Source organism: Zootoca vivipara, chromosome 12 (assembly GCF_963506605.1).
Source record: "Zootoca vivipara chromosome 12, rZooViv1.1, whole genome shotgun sequence".
NCBI classification, from domain to species: Eukaryota; Metazoa; Chordata; class Lepidosauria; order Squamata; family Lacertidae; genus Zootoca; species Zootoca vivipara.
Window position 1 is genome coordinate 16,950,659 of NC_083287.1, and position 25,585 is coordinate 16,976,243.

The 25,585-nt window shown below is 38.2% G+C and overlaps 1 protein-coding gene across 7 annotated transcripts in view; it reads left to right on the forward strand.

Annotated features, from left to right (window-relative positions):
* SLC4A7 (solute carrier family 4 member 7) overlaps nucleotides 1–25,585 on the forward strand; it is a 70,858-nt gene that overhangs the window by 39,844 nt on the left and 5,429 nt on the right. For 6 of the 7 annotated variants that reach the window (XM_035128762.2, XM_035128764.2, XM_035128763.2 and 3 more), the window contains 17 exons: nucleotides 149–306; nucleotides 2,467–2,554; nucleotides 3,771–3,917; nucleotides 4,650–4,750; nucleotides 6,704–6,878; nucleotides 10,106–10,239; nucleotides 10,801–11,046; nucleotides 11,553–11,658; nucleotides 12,563–12,724; nucleotides 14,330–14,443; nucleotides 15,492–15,653; nucleotides 16,307–16,558; nucleotides 18,015–18,083; nucleotides 19,061–19,234; nucleotides 19,414–19,545; nucleotides 22,449–22,549; nucleotides 24,785–24,892. In XM_035128762.2, coding sequence (XP_034984653.2) covers nucleotides 149–306; nucleotides 2,467–2,554; nucleotides 3,771–3,917; nucleotides 4,650–4,750; nucleotides 6,704–6,878; nucleotides 10,106–10,239; nucleotides 10,801–11,046; nucleotides 11,553–11,658; nucleotides 12,563–12,724; nucleotides 14,330–14,443; nucleotides 15,492–15,653; nucleotides 16,307–16,558; nucleotides 18,015–18,083; nucleotides 19,061–19,234; nucleotides 19,414–19,545; nucleotides 22,449–22,549; nucleotides 24,785–24,892 — 2,429 coding nt within the window. Of the gene's footprint in view, nucleotides 1–148; nucleotides 307–2,466; nucleotides 2,555–3,770; nucleotides 3,918–4,649; nucleotides 4,751–6,703; nucleotides 6,879–10,105; nucleotides 10,240–10,800; nucleotides 11,047–11,552; nucleotides 11,659–12,562; nucleotides 12,725–14,329; nucleotides 14,444–15,491; nucleotides 15,654–16,306; nucleotides 16,559–18,014; nucleotides 18,084–19,060; nucleotides 19,235–19,413; nucleotides 19,546–22,448; nucleotides 22,550–22,778; nucleotides 24,893–25,585 lie in introns of all 7 variants that reach the window. The other variant, XR_009558376.1, reaches the window with a different exon arrangement.

Consider the following 25,585-nt stretch of genomic DNA (forward strand, 5'->3'; position numbering starts at 1 on the left):
GAAGCTTCTTCTGACACACATTTGTTCTGTAGCAACAGCATAGTGTTCTATTCACAACAGAGTCACATACCATTAATTCTAGTTTTAGAAATGCTTTTAGCATTAATATACTGTAAACTAAGTAGCTATTTTTAATCCTTGTAAATAGGTAGATATGAATTTTATGAGGAAGATTCCCATAGGTGCAGAGGCATCAAATGTGTTGGTGGGAGAAGTGGATTTTTTGGAGAGACCAATTATTGCTTTTGTGAGGCTGGCCCCCGCTGTACTTCTCTCAGGCCTTACAGAAGTTCCTGTTCCTACCCGGTAAGGAAAATCTTACATATAATAAAGCTGGAATTTTGTATTTGTATAATGCGGTTTTGACTTTAAGCTTTTCAGGTAGAAATTATTAACTGAGAAATACTTCCTTTGCTGACCTCCTTGTTGTTGTTTTTTTACTTTGTGCATTGGTGTGAAATACTGTAGGTATATTTTATTTCATTTTTAAAAAATAAATGGAAATTGTAATCTGCTGCTGGTTCCATATTTATGCTTTCTCACAGCACCTGACATGTCTTCACTGATCACTGATGCTAAAAAATTAACAACAACAAAACCATTTATTGTGAGGACCATGCCTGTACACAAATATCAACACAACAATAATTAAAAATGTTAAAATTCATTACATACTGTCCCAACAAAACCTTCATCCCACAAAACAGAAAGAGAAGGAAAACAAGCAACAAACAGACGATGAAGGAGTCTTTACTTTATCATCCATAAATCTTTCCCTGGCTTTCATGGCCTTCATCACAAATACCACTACCACATGGGTAATTCGTGGTTAGCATCAACTAACAAAAATTTTACTCTATCTTCAGGATTGATTTTAGAGTTGGGTATAATTTGCAGCATCGCGTCTCTAAAGCCCGAGTAAATGGGGCAATAGAGGAGGTAATGTATAAGATCCTCTTTAATTTTCATGAAGCAAGGGCATAAACAGTGTTCTGCTGGGATTTTTGTAAATCTCCCGGTCAGGTATGCAGTTGGCAATGTTTGAAACCGGGCCATGGTGAAAGCTCTCCGAAGGGTGGGATCAGTGATATCCACCAGGTAGTTGGCACAGATTTTGACTGCTTTTACGCGGGGAAACCAGTAGGAAAACCCAGAATTTTTTGTCTTTGTGGTGTCTAAAAAGGCGTCTTTTTCAAAGATCCATTCCTGAACTTTATCAGGGCTCCACAGTTTGAGAGTATTAAACTCGGGTAGATTGTATCTGGATACAATATCTAATAGGTTTTGACGCCAAGTAGTATTATGTTGTAAAGATACAAAGGCTTGTTTAGTCAATAAGGTGTTTGAGGCATCTGCGAGGTTGATGAAAAAACGCAGAAATCTTAAGTGGGCCCTGGCAGACACAGAAGGTATTCCTACTTCCACTCTTAAGAAGGCTGCCAGAGTACCCTGAGGGAGGCCTAGAATTTGGAAGATTTCAAGCCGTTCTAGCAGCTTCTGATTCCATCACCAGAGTTCTACCCCATATAGCATCTGGGGAATCACTTTTCCAACAAAAGCTTTTAGTGCCGGGACCACCAGTTGCCCTCCCCTCGTATAAAAAAAGCTGAGCAGAGCACCGATTGCCCTACGGGTTAGAAGGGTTACAGCCTTGAAGTGGGCAAGCCAGCTAGATGTAGCTTGGAAAGTGATACCAAGATATTTTAAAAAAGGACACTCTTCAATTATGTGTTCATCTAAAGACCATCTAAATGTGTGGCGAGCTCTAGTAAACACCACAATTTTGGTTTTGTCATAATTTATCTTTAGAGAGTTTGGGGAACAATAAGCTGCGAGCCCCTCCAGCATGCTGTTTAGGCCTCTTCGAGTAAGTGCCATGACAGCCATGTCACCAGCATATAGCAATATATTCAGATGTTTGCCTTCCAGGGCAGGAGCTGATGACTTGTACTTTGCCATATGTTGAACAATATCATTTATATAAAAATTAAAGAGGAACGGCGCTAACAAGCAACCCTGTTTAACTCCTTTCCCCAGTGGCATTGGGTCAGTATAGTTGCCTGACATTCCAGTTCTGATTTTAACTGTGGTATCTGTATGTAACTCTCTAAGTATTTTGAGAAGTCATCTATCAATATCTGTTTCATATAGTTTTTGCCATAATTTGTCCCTACAAATTGAATCAAAAGCAGATGTAAGATCTACAAAAGCCACAAAAAATTTGCTCTTATGTATCTTTGTATACTTATCTATCATTGTCTGTAATACCATACAATGACCTGTTGTGCTATGGCCCTTTCTGAACCCTGCCGGTTCCGGATTAAACAAGTTAGGAGTGGTCAGCCCAGTCAACCAATTTATTTAGCAGGTAACGAGTATAAAGTTTATACGCAATGTCCAGGAAAAAAAAAAGCTTATCATAGTTCTAAGGTCTGATTTCTTGTAGTCTGTTTCATTCTTCCACAGATTCCTTTTTCTTTTGCTGGGTCCAGCAGGCAAAGCGCCCCAATACCATGAGATTGGTCGATCAATAGCAACACTTATGACAGATGACGTGAGTACTAGGCATCCTGTATCTGTTCAACGTATTCACTTAAAAATCTGAATGGGATCTTCATTCAAGTAGAACTTGGCATGGCTAATGATTATATGGTGATTGAAGGAAATAGCTATGGAACGAGTATGTTTACCATAAGCATGAGTTTATGAATGGTGCAGTGAAATGTGTCATGTTGCATTTTTAATAAATTCCTAAAGCTGTGTGTGTGGAATAATTACTAAATGAAAGCACCACTTTTTTGAAATCTGACAGCTATATACATCTCACTGTAATGCTACAGTTGAAGAAAATAGGTTAATGTTCTAAATGGCATCGTCAGTCTAGGTAGCGCTAATGAAATCTGACTAAATACTACACTTTATGTCAGTTTTGTTTGGGATATGCCAGGAATTTTCTCTAGTCTACCACAGAATAGTAGAATAATAATTTTTAGACTAATTGATGTAGAAAGTAACTATTTTAAGACTGCTTTGTTTCAGTTCTTTGATTTAATAGTGAAGTTCTGGTGTTTGTTTGAAATGACATTAATTGTGTAGTGTTGAATATTTATCTGGAATAAGATGGCCCAGCAAGAATTATTCTGCTATAATTACTAGTACAATCCCAAGTATAAGTAATTGCCATTTTTTCCTCTTATGTTACCAATGAAACAATATAAAGCATTGGTATAGTGATGAATGTGGGACTGAAGATAATAATTTGTTTAGAACGAGTCACTGTTATGGGGAATGAGGGGCACACTCCTTTCCATTGTAGTCTTGGTTCATCCTTTTAAAAAACAACAACAATACTGCTCTTATCACTGACCCTTCCTCCTTGGGTGGTACAATCCTATGCATGTTAGCTACAACAGGACATATTCCAATGTACTGGTAAGTGTGTATAGGATTGCAGTCTTTATGTACTTTCCTTTCCTTGCTACTCTAAAACTTTGACAGATGTTTACTATGTTTAAATATCAATATTATAGGCTTGAAATGTCATTGTCCATGCAAACAGGTGTTTATGTACATAAGCACACACATATAACTTGTGTCTTGAGCATGCATTTGAAAGCTGATCATAGGTATATTTGCATGTGGAACTGAGTATAGAAACAAGTAATTTATTTGAGCCTTTTAAAATATAACTGTGACGCCTTTCCAGCCTCTTAGAGAAGAGTTTCACCATGTCAGGAAATCAAATATAAGTGTGTATATATTTTATAAAGGTTTTCCATGATGTTGCTTATAAAGCTAAAGACCGAAATGATCTGCTCTCTGGAATCGATGAATTTTTAGATCAAGTAACAGTTCTGCCTCCCGGAGAGTGGGATCCATCTATTCGAATTGAGCCACCCAAAAGTGTTCCTTCTCAGGTAAGAACTTTTCTAGTGAAGGGCACCTTGAAAGAGTGTAGTGGTGTGACCGGACATAGGTGGGGTATGTAAACAGCTAAAAAATGTCAAAACAGCATGAGATTCGCACAGAATGAAAAAGTGCTGGTTGAAACTGAAAACCACTTTATGGAACTGCTAATCCTTTTGAGAGAGGTGGCTAAATGTTGGCTCCTAACTTTGAAGGAAAACATGCCATGTTCAGTATCTGAATGCTGCAAAGTGTGTTTGATTACCCTGAACTCATGATACAGGATGGACTAAACAGTGAATTAAATGTGTCTAGTTGCTTTGATGAAATGAATTATGCAAATAGTATTTTTTTTAACTAAATGGTTACTGTGTACAGACTTTCTCCTTAGATAATGCCATTCTAATCAGCTGTTCTGATACAAAAATAATCCTTACTTAGAATGAAGCAAAAAATCTGTTTTTTTCTCTTGTGAATTTATCTCCTTGCATAGTTAATGATAGCGAAAGGTTTTTAATAATCAAAAGATTTTTCTCTCAGAGCCATGTTAAGTGTTGCAGAATAATTTCTCAGTGAATAGTTAATGCTGCTTTTTGAAAAATACTTTTTGAGTTTGGCAGGAAAATAGCACCACATGCTCAGTGTGTAGGCCTTTCCTTAGGTGCGAGGGAGAGAGTTTGAAATTGTGCTTGTTATTGTGGTTTGGCCTTAATGCAATCTTTTCATGCATTTCCTTGATACAGGAAAAAAGGAAGATACCCAAATTTCCAAATGGAGCTGCTTCTCCTGGAGAGTCTCTTGAAGAAGGCCATCATGCTGGACCTGAGCTACAGAGGACTGGAAGGTGTGTGGTGTTTGCTTAAATTCTAGAAATATTAAAGAAGTAGAAATCGAAATCCTTACTGCTTTATAAATTTGCAGAATATATAATAATAATAATAATAATAATAATAATAATAATAATAATTTATTATTTATACCCCGCCCATGTTTAGTTTCCGCCTAATACGTTGGCCTGTTTTAGGCACTTAATACTATGGCAGTATTCTTCAGTACGTACGCTTCCGGGAAGAATAGAGAATGTGTTGATGCCTTACCCAAATTTATTTTCAAACTGAAACAGTGCTCAAAGTCTTATGTTTGTCATAGATATGGTTTAAAACCAAAAGTTGTATATAGTGGGCTAGATAGTCAAAACATTTTGTAAAGAAAAACCAGAGTGATTTCCTAGACATGGAAACGTTAGTGATGTCCCCTATCGTCCCTCTTGGCAGAATTCACAGAAAGGAAAAACTTTATGAGATAGAAGAAGCCATTTTCAAAGAAAATTCTCTTTGCCAATTTGAAATTTCTCTTCGCTAAAAAACAACTCCTGTTGTATATGTATCTGACTTACAGATTTACAAATCAGAAAGCTTTATCAAATACAGTTAATGGGTAGCTATGAAAAATGAAATATTTAAGGCATTTAGATGGCTTTTCACAAAAGTTGTTCATCTTAAACAATTTGAATAACTTTTTTGAGGAACTTTATTGAAATGCACAAGACTGCTAGCATACTTTTATTTTTTAATTTAATTACACTCTGCGAGTAAAAATGTACATAGACACATTTCTTTTGTAATAGTTATTTTTATGGAGATTCAAATAGCTTTCTTTCTCTTAAGAATATTTTTCTGTGACCAAGGCTAATTGTTCCAAATGTTTGAAGCTTATTTCCATTTTCCTTAAATATTTTGAGATTTCTCTTGATAGTTTCTGCTGCTGTATAGACCCCCCCCCTTTTAATTAATTGCCCAAAGCTGTATATATTCCACAAATCAGTGGAACCTGGGTATAAGCACAAAACCTGGTACTGGCTGCAGAATTTGGCAACCTGAGAACATTCAGTTTTTCATTAAAAATAAGTTTTGGATCTTTAACATTTCAAAGAGAGGCTGAAAAGTGAATGTGTCATGCATGGTAAAATGTCACAATTCAGAAATGAGACCGAGAGTTATTTCCAAGGGTTGGCAAGAGCCAACTGATGGTTTTAAGGATGTATGGGGAAAAAACTGAAGTGCAAAATTTTGAGTTCTTTAGTGCAGTGTATGCACAGTTCTGATATTACTGTCTTCTGTAAATTTTGGCATTTCTTAATATTATTGTAAGCTGCCTTGATCATTGTCATAGCACTGCTAGGACAATTTGTAAAACCTTTAAGGGATAAATGCCAAACACTTTGAACTGAGACTAACACAAATTTGAAGTATTTTGTTCTGTTGTATCTACTCCCATCTGTTAACAAGAGTATTAATGACCACTTTTGTGGGAAGTACAGACCATGCACATGGAGTTTTAAAATATCCACAAAGCTGTGGGTTGCAACAAATTATGTAAAAGTATGCTTTGCTAAAAAAATAAAAATGAGGGGTGGCTGGTCCATAAGAGCAAATGCAGGGAAACAGAAGTCCTACAGATTTTCAGCGGAAGTTAGATGTAAAATATCTTGATCAATATTGCATTCAGGTAGGGATACTGAATATTTTCCAAACTTTTTTCAGTGTCTAGCCCATTATACACAAATTATCTGCCAGTATTAAAAACAGAATATCAACTAAGTTTACTTTAGGTACTGAAAATGAGTAGATTAAAATGGTACATTTGCAGTTTGTAATTGTCAATAGGTTTGGAGTATATGAAATAAGGCTACTTTGTGCTAAAAAAATCTGCACTGTCAGTCTTCTGTATCCCATAGTTTTAAGCGTTCTGGAGTCCTTTAGTGTACAGTTTGACGAGTTTCATCTCACCTATTTAGGCTTTTTGGTGGTTTGATACTTGACATCAAAAGGAAAGCACCTTTTTTCTTGAGTGACTTCAAGGATGCATTAAGTCTGCAGTGCCTGGCCTCGATTCTTTTCCTATACTGTGCCTGTATGTCTCCTGTAATCACTTTTGGAGGGCTCCTTGGAGAAGCTACAGAAGGCAGAATAGTGAGTACAAAGAATGGTAGTAGCCAGGCGTTTAGATTTTCAGAGGCAAGTGACTGTGTTCATTTGTCTCCTTTATTCCTACCTTTATTTGAAGACCTTTAGCCACAGCATTTGATTAGCCTTGCCCCCTATTAAATGTTCCTCAAATATTAACTGGAAAACATGGATAAAAATGTGTGTATGAACAGGAGAAGACGCACAGTTAAGGTAAAAATTACTCTGTCTTGATGAATAGATTCATGGATTGAAAAACAGCTTGCATTGTCTTTATTTTAAAGAGGCCTTAAACTGGCTGTGGAAAGGCTATTGGATCACCCACCTTTGGACCCACCTTGATTTTCTGCTCAAGCCTGATGTTTTGGATAGCTTGGTTGTTTTATTGGGTAGTAGACCTATAAAAAAGAATGCCTTTTAATAAAAGATTTTGGAAAGAGAAATGTAGAACTAAGTACTCTGAGCTATCCTAAATGTCGCACATGTGTGTGATAAAATCTAGATGGGCACTTTTGTTAGAGAAAACTGCTTCAGGGAGGAATTGTTTGGAGCAGAAAAGTGGTGAAAAGGTGCTTAACCTTATCTCTGTCCAGCACTTTTTGCTGCAGCTATGCCCAACCAACTTTGCCACTTTCTGCCCCCTGGGTCCCAGATGTGTTTCCCTGCCTGGTGGGAGAAGGAGGGGGCACTATGGGGTTGCAGTGGAAAAGTAATGCTTCTCTACTCCAATTGTCACTCCTGAAGCTGCTTTCCTCTATAAGAATTTGTTGATGTTTAAATACATATATGTGTGTGTGTAAAATGTTTGGTCTTCTTGAAAATAACTGCCCCACTTTATTTGCAGTTGTACAAATTAACTAAATTCTTAATTGTTTTTGACATTGAATTTTTTTGTGACCTTAACCATCATGTTTTTACTGATGATGATTTAGAATGTACAGGCCATTATAACATCTGATCTAATGGGAGTTAAAATTAACGGAACACTTAAAAACTGCTTTCACGTAAATATTTCATTGTAAATCTGCCTTCACAGTATAAATGTCTGTAATTTTGAAATTTGTTTTTATATGTATTGAAAATGTTGGCATTGCTTTCCATAACAGGTATTCACATTTTCATACAGTACTAATACTACTCCTTTGTTAGACTTGATTTAGTTTTTTTTATACATAACTTGAACATTTATATATATTTCTTCTAGATTACTGTGGCCTTTTCAAAAACAAAACAAAACAAAACAAAACAAAAAGCTCCCTGCTGTATTTGCTTGTGGACAATCCACTTTTAGTAACATGGAATAATGAGGTGTAGTAACTGTTAGAAAAGGTTTATAGCATTGGTGCTGAAATACTTAAGCATGTTCTCAAGCAGCTGGTTTAAAAATATGTACCTCCTGCATGTAAATTGAAAAATGCCTTCTTTCTTTTAGCTGTCTGGGATTGTTTGCTGCCTTCAGTTGCTTGGTGTGCATCAGTGAATATATTAAATTAGCTACTGCACACATGTGTTCAAGCACAGTAACTGACTTGTAAGGTACACACTTGTGTTCACACCACTTCCCCACATCTCCAGAGGCTGTCACTTCCACAGTACTCCTGCTGTTGCCATCCTGCCTAGAGAAACCAAGGTTAATGCATTGATGGTTAACATCCGAAGGATTAGATTGATCTTGTGCTACATTAAGGGGTAAACAATGAACGTTGCTGGTTGTGGGCCTGCTTTTTAATTTTCTTCTATAACTCATTCATTTTATATATATATATATATATATATATATATATATATATATATATATATATATATATATACACACACACACACACACACACACACACACACACACACACACACATGTTCTCGGTTACCTTACATTTATTCAAGATACCATTCCATATATCATTTTCAGATGGTTCAATTTTGAGCTGTTTTGGCATATCTCTCCTGTTGTGTTTAAGGTTCCCTTAACGTTGATGGCTTTTAGTGCACTCTGTAGCCCCCTTCAGATGCTTAAAGTGAACCTGTTTAGGAGAGATTGGGGTCACATACGTTAGCTAACAGTGGCTGACGTAGCAGCGTGGGTGGGCTCCTGTTGCTCTCCCATGTTCCCAACACCATGGGGCACTGTTGCTTACTGGGAGGGGTTGGGGGAACTTTGTGATGCAGCAGGTGTCAGTGGAGATAATCTGATACTCCACCACTCATTGCACCATGCTGAGCTCTCTGCACCTTGCCCCTCCCCATCTTGGTAAGTGGGCAGTGACTCATGGAGTTGGGAACCTGGGAGAGCAGCAGGGTCCACTCCTGCCACTGCACCAGCTGCTGCCAGCCAATGTGTGTGGTCTGCGGGGGCACAAAGTGCTCTAAAACAGACAACAACAACAACCATTGTTGCTATTATTTTATTATTATTTGTACCCTGCCCATCTGACTGGGTTGCCCTCAACGCTAAGGAAACCTTCCCCATTGGCTGCTACTGCCATTAGCCACAAAAGGCCTAGGGGCTAGTGTATTGTGTTTTTCCCCATAATTACCTTAAATGGTTTTGAATACCTTTCAATTAATTATGCAAAGGAAAAATAGTGTTGCCCCTCCCATGCATTTTTAGATTAATTTTGGTATTTCAAGACAAACTAATCTTGTTTCCTGTAAATGGGTAACATCACACAGGGTGCCGTATTGAAAAACGTGTTAAGAAAATAGCCATACAATTACAGTATGTTGTAATTGAAAATGCATTGCCAGGTGGGATGATGACTTTCTTTTCCATTTATTTTTTTGTGCCCATGTCCTCCCCCCCCCCCAATTTATGTTTAATCATCATTGCTGAGTTGAATTCATTCATTGTTGTGTCATGAGAGTTTGAATATAGTACAGCACATCATATTCAATTTGGGTACAGGTTTCTTTCAACATTCTTTATGCAGGAGAAGACCCTTTATTTATCCTTTTTCTCCTGAATTTGTGTGCTATATTTGTTGACATGTGCTTTCTTCCTTAGCATGCCAAATGAGTAACTTATTCCCCTCGTTTTTGGATAGTTTTACTACTTCTAAGCACCTTGAATTTTGGCCATGATACTGCTAAGTGACATTCTAGTTTAAAACTGTATTTCAGCCGATCAGGGTTATAATGCTTTCGTTGTTCTTGCTGCTGTTTATAAATTAATGTGCATACAGCTGAATTGTTGAATCTTTGGTTCTGGGAATCACATGTTACTTTCCTCCCCTCAGAGTGCAATAGAATCTTTATTTGGAGCATCATTAACTGGGATTGCCTATTCACTATTTGCTGGGCAACCTCTGACAATATTGGGGAGCACTGGACCTGTCCTAGTATTTGAGAAAATATTATTTAAATTCTGCAAGTAAGTGAACCTTTATTCACAAGATATAGTTGCATGCCGTTGCATTTTTTCTTGAAAGATTATTTTTTAATGTTTGAAGCTTGAAACTGAAAGTAGGTACAAGGACACCTAGCAATGTTTACTTCTGAAATTAGATATTTGAATGGTAGCCAGAAACCATTATGCTATGTTCAGTGTTGCTGCATCAGAGGATTCTGAAGTTGACACTAAAAGCAGATAGAATGGCCTTTCTGGAATCAGATGCTAAACCCTTCTCACTACAGTTTACAGTTTTGATTCTTTAGACATGAAGTTATAAATGAATGACATTTTTATCACCAAAACCTCAAGGTACAAGAATACATTTTAAAAGAGCACACAAAATTATAATAAAAACATGAAGGCACAAATACAGCAAATAATACTAAAATAGTAAAAACAATAGAGCCTTAAAGACTAACACATTCATTATGGCATAAACATTAACAGATGGGAATAGATCAAAACCAGGATATTGTCAAACTTGTGTCTCATGTTGCATTATATTTAGTTTTACTGAATCCATATTTCTTCTTTCAATAGGGACTATAAACTTTCTTATCTCTCTCTACGAACCAGCATTGGTCTGTGGACATCATTTTTATGCATATTGTTAGTGGCGACTGATGCAAGCAGCCTTGTGTGTTACATCACTCGATTTACCGAGGAGGCTTTTGCTGCTCTTATTTGCATAATATTCATATATGAAGCACTGGAAAAGCTTTTTCAATTGGGAGAAATGTATGAATTCAACAGGCACAATGACCTGAATAAATTGACATTGTATTCGTAAGTTTGGCTTTCTTAATAAAATACACTGTGCTGTACTAGATTAAACTGGTAGTTCATCTGCCTATCTGACACGAGTTATTTCCTGATGTTCTATTGTATACAGCAGAACATGGAAACAATGAAGTTTTCCATGACCATATTCTGCCTCACTTTCCATCGGTTCTGAGGATCAAAAAGCATTTTATTTCTTAGGATAAGAAATAAAACTTCTTGTTATTCTTTAGCATCCAGACTGTTTCCCTTTTCATTCTCTTTGGCTGCCTTTTAATATTTTAACCATTGAAAAGAAAATGATATTTTCAGGATCAATCTTAGGCTACTTTGTTAAACCAATTTGCTATTCTGTATTTCATACTTTTCGAGCATTCACATTATTTCATGATAAATTTTCATTTAATTGTCATTTTTTTCTGGTTTAATAATGTCAGGCTAAGATATTGCAAATGTTTATAGCAGCAAGATGAAACACACTGATTGAAATACTGAAATTTTAAACTTGTCAGATGTGTGTGTGCAGAGCCTCCAGACCCCACCAATGAAACAGTAGCGCAATGGATGACAGCCAACAAATCTGTGGATACTATACCATGGTCTAACCTCACAGTTAAAGTGAGTATCTTCAGAGGTGCTGTAGAACTAGTCTAAATAGTCTGAAATAACTTGGCACACATGAGTCTTAATCCTTCACACTCTATATTGTTGTACTGACTTGAGATCAGGGCTGCCAATTTAGATTCTGAACTGTCTGACTTTTGAACAATTATTCAGTTAAACTCTTTCCCCACTTAAGCAGTTGTCCCACAAATAATTAATCATTGATGGAACAGTAGGCAGGACATAAGACGATAATTGGTGCATTGGTTCCAAGGGAATGATTCCCTCTGCTGCTTCTCAGTTTGTTTTCCTGTTTTGGGGCAAGGATAGATAGATTCCATTTGCTCTCCTTGTATGTGTTTTTATAAGTATGAAGGAGGTTATAGAGGGCAAGATAGGAAAAGGAACATTATATCATTAGATGTTTAGTGAAAAGCAAGTTGCCTCATCTGTTATACAATCTTTGAGCTGAAAATTAATCATGGATGATATTTTGTTGAATCCAGTTAGCTAGCTTGCTCTTTGCAGCAGTCTCAACCTAGTTTCTTACATAATGCAAAAATATGTAGAGTATATAAAATGGCAGGCAGGGTGGAAAAACAGCAAGAAAAGGCCAAGTTGTACCTAACAACAGATAGCTGTGTCTTCCTGGAAGAAGGTAGGCTCAACACTATGGCTCCTGTAGGAAAGCCACTTGCAAAGTGGCACTGCACAGGATCAGATCCTCTTGCTTACCAGTTGCCGGGGCTGGCACTGCCATTATGCCAGGTGATGTCTAAATGTCCGTATTCACTCAGAGTTTGGATCTGTTGATTCATCTATACATTTAAAGAGGGCAGATGTAAGTTTAATGCAAGTTTAATTGCAGATGTGAACCGTTCTACATCTAATTTGCATTTCTGCATGGCTTGATTTACAGCAATGCACAGATCTTCACGGCGTGTTTGTTGGATCAGCCTGCGGCCACCATGGTCCATATTTCCCAGATGTTCTTTTTTGGTCCGTCATACTGTTCTTTACAACGTTTTTTCTTTCCTCTTTCCTCAAACAGTTCAAGACCAAACGTTATTTCCCCACTAAGGTAATTGTGGTAGCATTTATTCATTTTGAGGGTTTTCTGGTGCATGCAAGTCCAGAGATGACACAGGTTCTGAGTTTAATCAAATATACAACTTAATGGCTCATTCGTGCATGAGGAACTAACCCATTTGAGCAAGTATCCCCCAGTGAGTATAGAACTGAAAAGTTCAGGATCACCCATGTAAATATGAGACAAGCTTGTGGCAGCAACTATTGTAAGGACTGATGAGGATGCAATGTTCTTTAATTAATTGTTCCAAAGTTTTGCTTTGGAGAGGAGTTGAATTAACCATACTTATCATTGGTCAAAGCTATTTCAACCCATAGTTAATTATTCTAGTTGAGTAAAAAAAAAACCCTACAGTTTCAACACTATCACCAGCTCTTAGATTCTTAATAGCCAAGCTTTGCATTTGTAATATGCAATACAAATGGGCAGTACCATTTAAATGGGTAATTATTAAAAGATTGATCAGTGATACAAACATAAGAGGCAAAGCAACTTTTTGGCTTTGTGGCACTAATTTGATTTTTTTGATTAATTGTGTTTTGTGTGAGCATAAAAGATACACGGGTGGCACTGTGGGTTAAACCACAGAGCCTAGGGCTTGCCGATCAGAAGGTTGGCAGTTCGAATCCCCGCGATGGGGTGAGCTCCTGTTGCTTGGTTCCAGCTCTGCCAACCTAGCAGTTCGAAAGCACGGCAAAGTGCAAGTAGATAAATAGGGAAGGTAAACAGCGTTTCCGTGTGTGGCTCTGGTTCGCCAGAAGCGGCTTTGTCATGCTGGCCACATGACCTGGAAGCTGTACGCCGGCTCCCTTGGCCAATAACGCGAGATGAGCGCCGAAACCCCAGAGTTGGTCACGACTGGACCTAATGGTCAGGAGTCCCTTTTCCTTTAAAAGATACTCAAGTGCTAAAATAATCTTGAGCAGAGAAAACCACAATCGTGGTGCCATCTTAAACACATTATCTTAGAATAAACAGCAGCAAAGGCATCCAAAAAATGTAAAAGCCCCACCCTTCTTAGTTATAACTCTTCCTAAAGATAGGCATGCAAAAGTGGTTCAGTATTTTTTCTTCTGTGCTGATGCAAGGAAGATTTCACGTTATTCCTTTTGCTGCACATGTATGTTCTTTTGAAATTGGAGAGGCTGACTATGTTTTATTAGATATTGCTCATTTCTATAGAGATCAGATTGAAATTGTTAGGTGAAAGGAGATTTTAAATGTTCTAACTGGATATTTTGTTTCTGTAATAATAGATATCTGAGGGTTTTTTTTGCAACAACACAGAATTAATTGCAAGGAGACTAAGATTAGGAAAATGTTGATTTAAGGTTTTAAATTTTGGTCTTGGAGCATAATAAATCTGATTGTTCATCCAGAAGAAATCTGTTCTTGAAGATAATGAGATTCCCATTTTAACTTACTTTCAACTTTTAGAGTGAGTTTATATGCTGCTAGGTTTCAGTAAGTATACATCTCAATAATTTGTATTAAACTACTTCCGAATGATTAATTATTTGACAATCCCTGTCACTGTGGCAAATATTAATTTGCAAGTTTTTTTTTTTAAAAAAGCAGTATATTCTTCCTTTTTAGGTGCGGTCTACAATAAGTGATTTTGCTGTATTTTTGACAATAGTGATCATGGTTCTCATTGATTATCTTGTGGGGGTTCCTTCTCCTAAACTTCATGTGCCTGAAAAATTTGAAGTAAGTAAAATGATGATGATGATGATGATGCAACTGAAATGGAATTCTTTAAATACTGCTGCCAAAATGGCTAACCTTTCATTAGGAATCAACTTTATTTATGGTAGTTTTTTAATGAGAGGTCAACCTATTATACTACAGTGGTACTTTGTAAGACGAATGCCTCACGCAACGAAAAACTCGTAAGACGAAAGCGTCTTGCGATTTTTATGGTGACTCGCAAGACGAATTTTTCTATGGCCGTGCTTCACAAGACAAATTTTCCCCCCTAAAGCCACAGCGCCACCTAGTGAATATACAGTGGAAATACAGTGGTGCCTCGCAAGACGACGTTTTCGCAATACAACACGACTCGCGGAATGAATTAATTTCGTCTTGTGAGGTACCACTGTAGCACTGTTTAGAAGCTAGATTGAGTGAAACGTATATTGTGACAGAACTGGAATTGACAGATTTGATTTAGGTTTTAGGCTCATGCACTTGAAATTTGTATTTTCTTCCACTGTGCTTAGATATGCACAATGATTAGTGCTATAGTAATCAGTTTTGTGTTTTTGTATTTTTATCTTTAGTTGTCACCTTGTTAATTTGGGGAACAGATCTCATTGAATGCAGTATGGCTGACATCTTGAGTAAATGCTCATCAGCTCACACTTTTTTTTTGTATTCTACATCCCAGTAGTGTGACTTCATGCAAAACTTCCCGCTTTGTTAACAGCACAATCCTGTGCGTTTTTGTGTTAGAGTAAACATGCACAGGATTGAACTGTTACTAAACTTTGATAGTTTGTTACCCTGAATACAAGGACATTAGGTGGCTTTTGAAGAAGAAAGGTCCTGTCAATGCAGGATCATGCCACAATTTAAAACTCAAATGTTACACAGTACTACTTGTTTTAAAAATTATTCTAACCTTTACATTTTGATTTTTTTTTTGGGAAATGTTAGCAAATAGTATGCATACCAACTTCAGAATTATTACTTGTCTAATAAATAAGGAAGAAGTACTTAGTCCTTTTGTTACCTCTGTTTCTCCCCCCCCCTCAAGCCCACACGAAGTGATCGGGGATGGCTCATAGATCCACTAGGACCTAATCCTTGGTGGACACTTGTAATAGCTGCAGTTCCTGCTTTACTCTGCACCATTCTTATTTTTATGGACCAGCAAATTACAGCAGTTATCATAAACAGGAAAGAACATAAACTCAAGGTGAAATTTTGATTATTATTTCCTCATTGTAAATACAGAAGTTAACCTAGTTTCTGAAACATTGATGTGATAGGAATATAATACTAAGATGAATAATGACTTATTGGTACTGCAAGCACAGCTTGGATCACAATTATATTTTGAGCAGAACCTACTTAGGCGTTTTCACTTTTTCTCCATGATAAGAACCACAAATTTAACATCATTGGCTCCTCCCACAATCAAAACTTAGATTTGATTCTGTTGAGTGCTTTGTTATCAGGGTTCTTACTACAACGCGAGAAACCTAAACTCAGAATACAGCTCAACTATGGATTTACTCACTTCCCTGCCTCCCCCTGTGGTCACAATATATTTTTTATTAATTATTCTGAAGATATTCAGTCACAGAAGTGTGTTCTGATTTTCATACCTTTTGGGTTATTTTTATACCATATTGACTTTAAAAAACATGTTTTGTTACCATGCATTTTTCTTCTATAGGCCACTGGATTCAATGTGTTTATGTTTTATATGCTAAATATTTTCCATTAAAGTATATGAATATGTAGCAATTGGAATACTCCAGGTGTCTGTGTTGAAATTTTTTAAAAGTCTTGTTGCCAGAATATGTGCATATTTGCTATGAAACATGTTTGTGTTTGACTCCACAGAAAGGTGGTGGATATCATCTCGATCTGCTCATGGTTGGCATGATGTTAGGTATATGCTCAATTATGGGCTTGCCTTGGTTTGTGGCTGCAACTGTTCTTTCTATAAGTCATGTTAACAGTTTAAAAGTAGAATCCGAGTGTTCTGCTCCTGGGGAGCAGCCAAAGTTCCTGGGAATTCGTGAGCAGAGAGTGACAGGATTAATGATCTTTGTGTTGATGGGGCTGTCCGTATTTATGACATCTGTATTAAAGGTAAGAAAAAAAAGTTTGTTCTATAATATTATGTAGGCTGAACATGCTAGTAAAACAGTGTTAAAAGTCCTAGTGGTATGGCTTCAGTGATATGAACATGCTTCTTGCCATATCCAACCAATCTCAGTAGAAAATCATGTGTTAAACATGAAAAGTGTACCTATAGTATGTTTTTGTATCTTTGAGAATAGAAACCATAGAAAGTCTCAACAACTGCAATTTTGTATTTCTTTTGGGTTTCTTCAGATTGTAGTAGGTTGACTTATTGCTAGTTGGGAGTGATAAGGAAGGAAGGAAGGAAGGAAACTGTGGGACTGCATCATATTATTTAGCTTTAATCTGTTAATCCTATTTTATTCAGGATTATTGCTAGCCTGACCTTATAACTATAGGGTACAACAAGGTGTCTTGGTCTTGTAACTACAACTTCTCTTACTGGGAGTTTCCCAGTGATATTGTTCCACCAGTATGGCTGTTGAAAGTCATGCATTTTCAGTGATTTCTTGGACCCATTTGCAGGTGCACAATTGGGAATAACTTCCAAAGTTTGAAAGCCCTAACTGCTGCAGTACCACATAATTATATTTTCCCCCTGCATCTTCTGTACAACTCTGGGAGGGGAGCACTAGGGAAAGGGGGTGCTTATATTTTTCCTTACTTGCCACATTTCCATTGTGACTTTCACTCTTTGGCCAAGCTTCTTTCCCTTCCCTCAGTAAAGTTCAAATATGTATGTTAATCCTTGCAAACAATCACCTGGAACCACAGGTCAATGAAGGGTTGTGGCAGCAAATGTGCAAGTTAATTGTCCCTCTTCCTGCTGGTTCTTCCCTCTCAAAATGGCTGTATTGTGACAGGTGCTTATTGCAGTTGGGTCAGAGGCATTTGTGCATAAAATTTAATTAGGCCCCGAACATATGGATTGGGAAAGAAGAAAATCCGCCTGTTACACTTATCTAATGTATAGTAACATGAAAAGATTGTAACTTAATCATATAGTGTGTTAAAGTCATCATTTTAAGTTCAGGTGAGTTTCAAGAGCTCGTCCACTTGTTCTGCCGCTTTCCCCTGAGAAAACCTGCTGTTTGCGCTGAATCAGAACAGTTGGTTTTTCTGTGGGTTGACGTTTGTTCTGATGCAGTGGTAAACAGTGGGTTTTCCTGGGGAAACCGGCAGGACAAACGAAAAACCACTTGGACCTGTGCCTAGAAAACCTAGAAAGCGGAAAATCACTCAGACCCATTCTTTCCTGGCACAGGACAAGCAAACGTGTGGACGAGCCCTAAGTTTTCTGTAAAACACACATTCATAGTTAACTGTTGTTGAATCATGAGTTTTCCCTAATTGGATGCAGTGGTCAAGCCTGTGACTTTGATAAAGAATAACTGTTAGCATAAAGATGGTAGAAAATGCATTCACTGATCTGTTAATGAACTTGCTGATCTTTTCCCCACAGTTTATTCCAATGCCCGTTTTATATGGTGTTTTTCTTTACATGGGAGCATCCTCACTAAAAGGCATCCAGGCAAGTTCTATTTTAATCAGTATCTGAGGGGAAAAGGTGAAAAATAGATACTATAGCTTGGCATTTCTCCCTAGCCCCCCAAAAGTCGCTCCTAAGGGTTGTGGGAGATGCTCATGGTATTGGAACAAGGAGTGTAGCAGTAGGAGGCAAAAATTGGTGGAAACTGGGTGTGATGGCAACTCTGTGGACAGACTGAGGATTGCGAAGAAAGAGGACACTATTTTTCTTATGCTTATTTGCCTGTTCCCACAAAGCATCAGAAAGTGGCTTTAGCAGGGTGCAAAAGGCATTGGCTTAATGCAGCTTAAAGCTAAGGAGGAAGTGTTCCTTACATCTCTTTCTTTGACCTGGAGTCATGTTTGTACTCCACTCCTGAACCAGTCTCTTAAGTACTGCTCACAACCACTTAGATTCTAACAATATTAACGACAATTAATTAATTAATTGGTTTAGAACAGGGGTACCTTCTAGATGCTGTTCAACTCCCATCATCCCACCAGCCTTCATGACCAGTAGTCAAGGATAATGTGATACGTAGTCCAGTAACATATGGAAAGCCACAGGTTAGGCACAACTTGTTTAGAAATTCTCATAGGATGGGTTCTGGCTAAATCGTACTCAGAACAGATCTATTGACTAACTTTAGTCCATTGACTTTAATGGGTCTACTCAGAGTGTGACTTGGATGCTAGTCAGTTTGTTTCTGCAGCTTGTGTAACTCTGTTAGCGGTCTAATCAAGTAATGCTTTAAGTATTTGACCAATAGTCGGACAGTCAAATTCGCAACCCTGCCTAACTTTGCAATCCCTTCAATTTATATTTCTGATAATTTTTCTTTCCTATATAAAAAAATTAAAAAATTGTCCAGTAGCACCTTAGAGACCAACTAAGTTTGTTCTTGGTATGAGCTTTCTTTCCTAATTTTCCCTGTAGGATGAAAAAAAAGTTCAATAACTTTTTTTCCCTTTTCAATTTAGTTTTTTGACCGTATCAAATTGTTTGGAATGCCGGCCAAACATCAGCCTGATTTGATCTATCTGCGTTACGTGCCACTCTGGAAGGTTCATGTATTTACAGTAGTTCAACTCACCTGTCTAGTTCTTTTGTGGGCAATTAAAGCATCTGCTGCTGCTGTTGTTTTTCCTATGATGGTACGTAAATAATTATAGTGTATTTGAGAATATACATTCGTGTGAACTCAATATATTAGACAAAGAATTTGCACCATACAATTTTGTATTGTATAACTCGGTCTATATTAGTTTTATCCTTTCTATTAGTATTCTGATCTTTGTGTGATGGCTGTTGTTTTTAAATTGTTGTTTTTAAGGTTTTAGCTCTAGTTTTCATTCGCAAACTTTTGGATTTGTGTTTCACCAAACGGGAGCTCAGTTGGCTTGATGACCTTATGCCAGAAAGTAAGAAGAAGAAGGAAGATGACAAAAAGAAAAAAGCAAAGGAAGTAAGTTTGATAGTAATTTATAACAAAAAAAGAACAACTGAAAGCAGTGGGGTTTTGTTTTTTAGGGGGGGGAGAGAGCAAAACATTGTTCCTATAGTTTTTCATGGATCCGTCACCTGTATGGTTTTAGAATTTGTATAAATACATGAACAATGAGGTGCAATTTTACTCCTTTGGGTGTTGTTCTGAAGTGCCCCCAGACTTTGGCAGGCTTTTCAGGGATCTGTGAAACAGCTACTGGAAACGAGAGTAGAAAAGCTCCTGCACATGAGTGGAGCACTGTTCATGACGTTATGAATTATTATTATTTATTGTATGTCTTGGCTGCCCTTCACCAGTATGTCCCAGTGCAGGTTGCCGTACGTACATAAAAATACAATCGAAACTGAAACAGTGAAATGTGACCCAATACATAACCCCAAAACATAATTGATACAACACCGTGCAAAATGCAAACTGGAAGACAATGTAAATAATACACGGTGTAAGTTACTGATTAAAGTCCTAACAAGATTTCATAAATGTTTCTTTTTGATATCAATAGCATAATTTGGTACCGATTTGTACCACACATCCCATTTGATGACCCAAATGGGTTGGGTATTACCCTCTTCATGTCATGGAGGCAGGAGAGCAAAGTACTCTGGGAGGCAGGTGCCAACCCCTCAGTTTTCTCTCTCCTTCTTGACATACTTCCCCACTCAACACTGGAACTCCGCCCATTCACTTTGATTCTCACCCAAGCCCCAAACAAACTCACTATCCAATGGCAGGGCTTCCTTTTCCGGGCAGGCACTGAAGTGTGATGGAGCTTCCTTCAGGCTGTGTCCCTTTCAGCAATTAATCAACTGTGCTTTGCAGACCCAATTTCAGGCTACAACCAATTTCAGGGGTTAGGGAGTGGCGGGGAAGTGATAGTAAATAGAACTACCTGCTCTCATAGGCTCTCATACCTGCTCTCTCTGCGCTCTGCATGTCACTGCTCTTGAAAATGTGTTTCTCCACTTATTTAATTGCATTGAAATCTCATTCATAAGTGCAAGAGCAGGAATATTCCCCCTTCCTAAATTCATCTGGACTAAATGCACAATCTAAAATTTTGACCCAGAACCTTCTTTAAATATGCAAGGGCCTGCATGCATTGAATCAAGTGCTGACTCAATATTACTATAAACAAGAGATGCACAATGGGGATTGGGGTCTTCTGTAAGAAGCAAGAAAACCTGCTGGATCAGGCCAGTGGCTCATCTACTTAAGCATCATGTTCTTGCAGTGGCCAACAAGGCATCAATGGGAACACTTTCCCCACATAAACATGCTCCTTAAACAACCTTAATACACTCTTCCTCTAGATCAGTGGTTCCCAACAGGTGGTCCGCGGACCCCCAGGGGTCCGCGAGCTATGCCAGAGGGGCTCGCAAGCTATGCCAGAAGGGTCCGCAAGATGCTATTAGAATAAAAAATATATTAAATATATTTCGTATGATAACAGATTTTTTGTTTTGGCTGCTTCCTGCATGAGCAGAGTCTAGCGCAGAGTCTGTTTTGCAAAGAGGCATTGCACGCATTCTACTAACGCTCACCTCCCCAAGATGCTTTGCGCGCGTCGGCTCCATTTGTGCGCTACTGCGCAGGTACCCTGTCTTCTCCATTCCCCTCCCTCCTCCCTGGCGCGCACTGCCTCTTTGCAAAACAGTAGTGTTTGTAAACAAAGCAAACATTTTCTTCCATGTGTTTCATGAAAAACAAATATAGGAATCGGCTCGACATGTGGTCGGATTTCAGAGTGAAAGTTTCAAGTTTGGACCCTAATATTTCAGAAATAATGGACTCAAAGGACAGATTTAACTCATCTCATTAAGAACTGAAAATTAAAACTAACTGTATACTGATGGAGTACTCTGTAACTGTAAAAAATGTATAAATATAAAATATAAAAAGACTCTTAATTTGGCTCTCACTTTTTAATTTTAGGATTAGGAATTAATGGGGGTCCTTGTCACAATAGCGGCTCGATGAGGGGTCCTCGAGAAAATTTTGTTGGGAACCCCTGCTCTAGATATCCCAAGTGATGGAAGAATGGTGGATTAGAGATACGTCATATTTTAGGGTTGATGGATGGATCCCTCAGACTCCCATGGATCACAGCAGATACCCAATTTTATTGGTACCAGTGGGTTGACAGCAGCTGCTGGCACTGCACTTGAAGGCCCCATACCCTGATATTCTGAATGGCTTATCAGATGGCGTGGGCAGTAGTTTCCAGAAAGAAAGGGTCTCAAGCTTCATTATGGCCTCGGTCCTGTATACCTGAAGGAGCGTCTCCACCCCCACCATTCAGCCCGGACACTGAGATCCAGCACCGAGGGCCTTCTGGCGGTTCCCTCGTTGCGAGAAGCCAAGTTGCAGGGAACCAGACAGAGGGCCTTCTCGGTAGTGGCACCCGCCCTGTGGAACGCCCTCCCATCAGATGTCAAGGCAATAAGTAACTATTTTACTTTTAGAAGACAACTGAAGGCAGCCCTGTTTAGGGAAGTTTTTAATGTTTGATGCTGTACTGTTTTTAATATTCGGTTGGAAGCTGCCCAGAGTGGCTGGGGAAACCCAGCCAGATGGGTGGGGTATAAATAATAAATGATGATGATGATGATGATGATTACCTGTGTGAAACTCTTTAAATATCCCCTATTCTGTGTCCCAAATATGACTTATCTTGGAGGGGTCGGTAGGTGACTGGGCAGGATGCCATGTTGTACAATTATAATGTAGCACTATCCAAAATACAGTTATGGCCACTGCTCTGTATTTAAAGTACATTAAAAATCACACAAGGCCTTGTTTGCATGCCTCATTCTTGCAGAGTAAAATAATTAAATATGTATTGGATAATGTGTAACTTTCAGGAAGCTGAACGAATGTTTCAGACAGTGGACAGTGAAACTATACACCTTCCATATGACAGAGGCGATGTGTTAGAGATTCCTGTGAAAGCTCTAAAATACAGGTGTGATATATACCTACTATTTTTATTGTTTGCTTTTTACATAGCTTTATATCTGATGTAGAAATTAATGTATTTGAACTATTGTGAATCAGTACTGACCTATAAATCTAGGATTCAACTATCTGGGAAAGAGGAACAAAAAACAAAAACACAGACCTCCTTATGTCTACAATATGGTTTTATATATCTATTTTAAATTACATTTTATTCATGTGACCCTTTTGAACAGATCAGATGACTCACTTTCAACCAGCTGTTCTCAGGGTGAAGAAGCTGTTTTGGTCAGTTCTGTCTAGTGTGCTACTGTGCATGGCTAATGATGTGAGAAGCATTGAAGATACTAAGTATAATTTGAGCCATAAATTTACCAGCTGCTTAAAGCCTGGACAGTCTTTTTTGGGAAACAAAAACAAAAAAGCTCTATATAGTAATTTCCTTTCAACGCAAAACAAGCAAACAAAAAACAAACCATGTGTACATTTTTAAAAAGTTGTACTGGAGACACTTGATAATACAGTGGTGCCTCCGGTTATGAACTTAATTCGTTCTGGAGGTCCATTCTTAAGCCAAAACCACTCGTAACTTGAGGCGTGCTTTCTCTAATGGCGCCTCCCACTGCCGCTGCGCTGCCAGCGCGTGACTTCTGCTTGCATCCCAGGGCAAAGTTCGCAACCGGGAGCATCTACTTCCGGGTTAGGGGAGCTCATAACCTGAAGCGTTCGCAAGGAGGATGGTACATAACACAAGGTTCCACTGTAAACGGACTTGAAGGACATAGCACAACCCTTTATCTACTGCTAAAATCAACCTCAATTGAAGATCCTTTCCCCCCAAGTTAAAACAAAGAGATGTTGTTGTTTATTAATGTTGTTTGTTACTCACTTTTCTCACTTTTCTTACAAGGTAACTCAAAGTGACTCATTAAAACCAATTAGAAACAACAATAAAAACCTAAACACACAACAATTTGAATAGGACTAAAAACACAAAAAAGGCAGAACTGTAAGTCTCATCCCTCTAAGAAGCTAATATGCAATTCAAATTAAAGGGCTAGAAGCCCAGGAAAAAAAGAAGTATCTTTGCCTTTTCCACCCAGCTCATTTCCAGAACATTTTCCATCCTTCCTCTTTAATCTGTTTGAAAGGAACATGTATACTTATAATTTGTCTTGGCAAAATATTTGACTCCAGTTGGAATACCGAAGCTCCTAAGGCTACAGTCATCAACCAGTTTACCCAGGAACACAACTTCTTCCATAGAGCTAGTTGGGATTAAGTGATTTAAGAATAGCATCCTGTAAGGGTGCTGTTGTGGCTACTCTTGAGTAACAACGTCTTTAAGAGTTTTATTGTGCATAGTATTTACAGTGCAGAGATAGCAAAAAACAGGACCTCTCAGTCACTCGCAGAATCCGGGAGTGGGCGTTTCTGCCTACAGGACCAGCATAAGAGTTTGGGCACCCAGAAACACCTCCTCCCGACCTTACGTTTGGTGGTGCACCCTAATTCGGGCGCCAGAAGGGGCTGCCTGCTCCCCTCCACCTCTTGGTCCTGGCGGTGCAGGGGCTCTCCAACATCACTGAGCCCTGACATCTCCGTCCCGCTCACTTCCTGATTCCCCTCACCTGACCCACTGCTGCTGCTCTCACTGGGCGAAGTGCTTGTCAGCAAGAGGGAAGGAGGCTCCCTGTAGGAAGGCCCCCTGACACATCCCAACAAGCTTTTCAATACTTTTACTTATTTTCTTATGGTGGCCCCTAGTTTGTATGGATTTGGCCAGTTTACATTTTTCTTTGGAATACATGAAAATAACCAAAATACTTCTTTGTAAGAATTTTAGGTGAGCAAGCAAATACGTGATAGAGAAAATAAGTACTGTACCTGAAATTCTTACAAAGAAATATTTTAGCTATTCTTCCAAAGAAAAATGTTGTACAGAAGTATTTCAGATCTGCTCTCAAAATGGACTCAGTTAGAATTGGATTCTTTCATACAAATATTTCTATTGCCATATGATGATTAAAATCACTTAATAAGCCAATCCTGTAATGGAATACCTTTTTTTAGCCCAGGAATTCTTACACATGTATTGATACAGAATGTAGTATTTAACACAACACGTCACTAGTAGCTGGGTAAATAAATAAACTAAGGCTCAAATGATGTAAAGAGCATGAGACATAATTAATGCTTTTGCAAGGCACTGAGTACTAATCAAGTTGTGTTTGTTGTCTAGCATTGATCCTTCTGTTGTAAACATATCAGATGAAATGGCCAAAACTGCACAGTGGAAGGCTCTTTCCATGAACACAGAGAATGCCAAAGTAACAAGATCTAACTTGAGGTAGCCTATAAACTACTCACCTTTCTGATTATGCTTTGATTTTGTTGAGATGTGGAAGTAATTTTGACTGGTATTTATATTTATACCCTTAATGCCCAAATAAGACTTTTTTTAAAAAAGCTCAGTTTGCTTACATGTTATGAGGGTCAATGGTCAAAGAATAAGAAAAAATAATGGATTAGCATAAGGCTCTTGATTAAACTGGAGTTGGTTTTTTGGATAATGGACAGAAGATGACATTACGGCTGGTTTCAGATGTAACATGAAACCATGGTTTGTGCTAACCATAGTTAAGAACCCACTTCATAGTCTGAGCTTCTTGACATATGCCTGGCTAACTATAGGTCTGAGATGATTGTCTGCTCAGAACTCAGCTTCATGTTTCCATGGTGAAGCAGCCTCTTGCGCTGGCACAATGGCCCTGTGATTTGTCAATGTCCTGTGAATTCACATATAATAGGAACTTAGAATTATTAGGCAGGTTCAGGTTCAGGCTGCTTCTGAATCCAGACTAAATGCATGTTGCCTAGTCTGTCACTGACCTTACATGGCAGTCCTACATGTCTACCTGAAAATAAGCACCATCGTATTAACTGGATATAGAACTGCAGCCTTAAAGTCAAATAATAGTGGTGGTTTATTGCAATTATATGGAATACACATGCATCTATAGGAAGAAAAGCTGAAAATGGC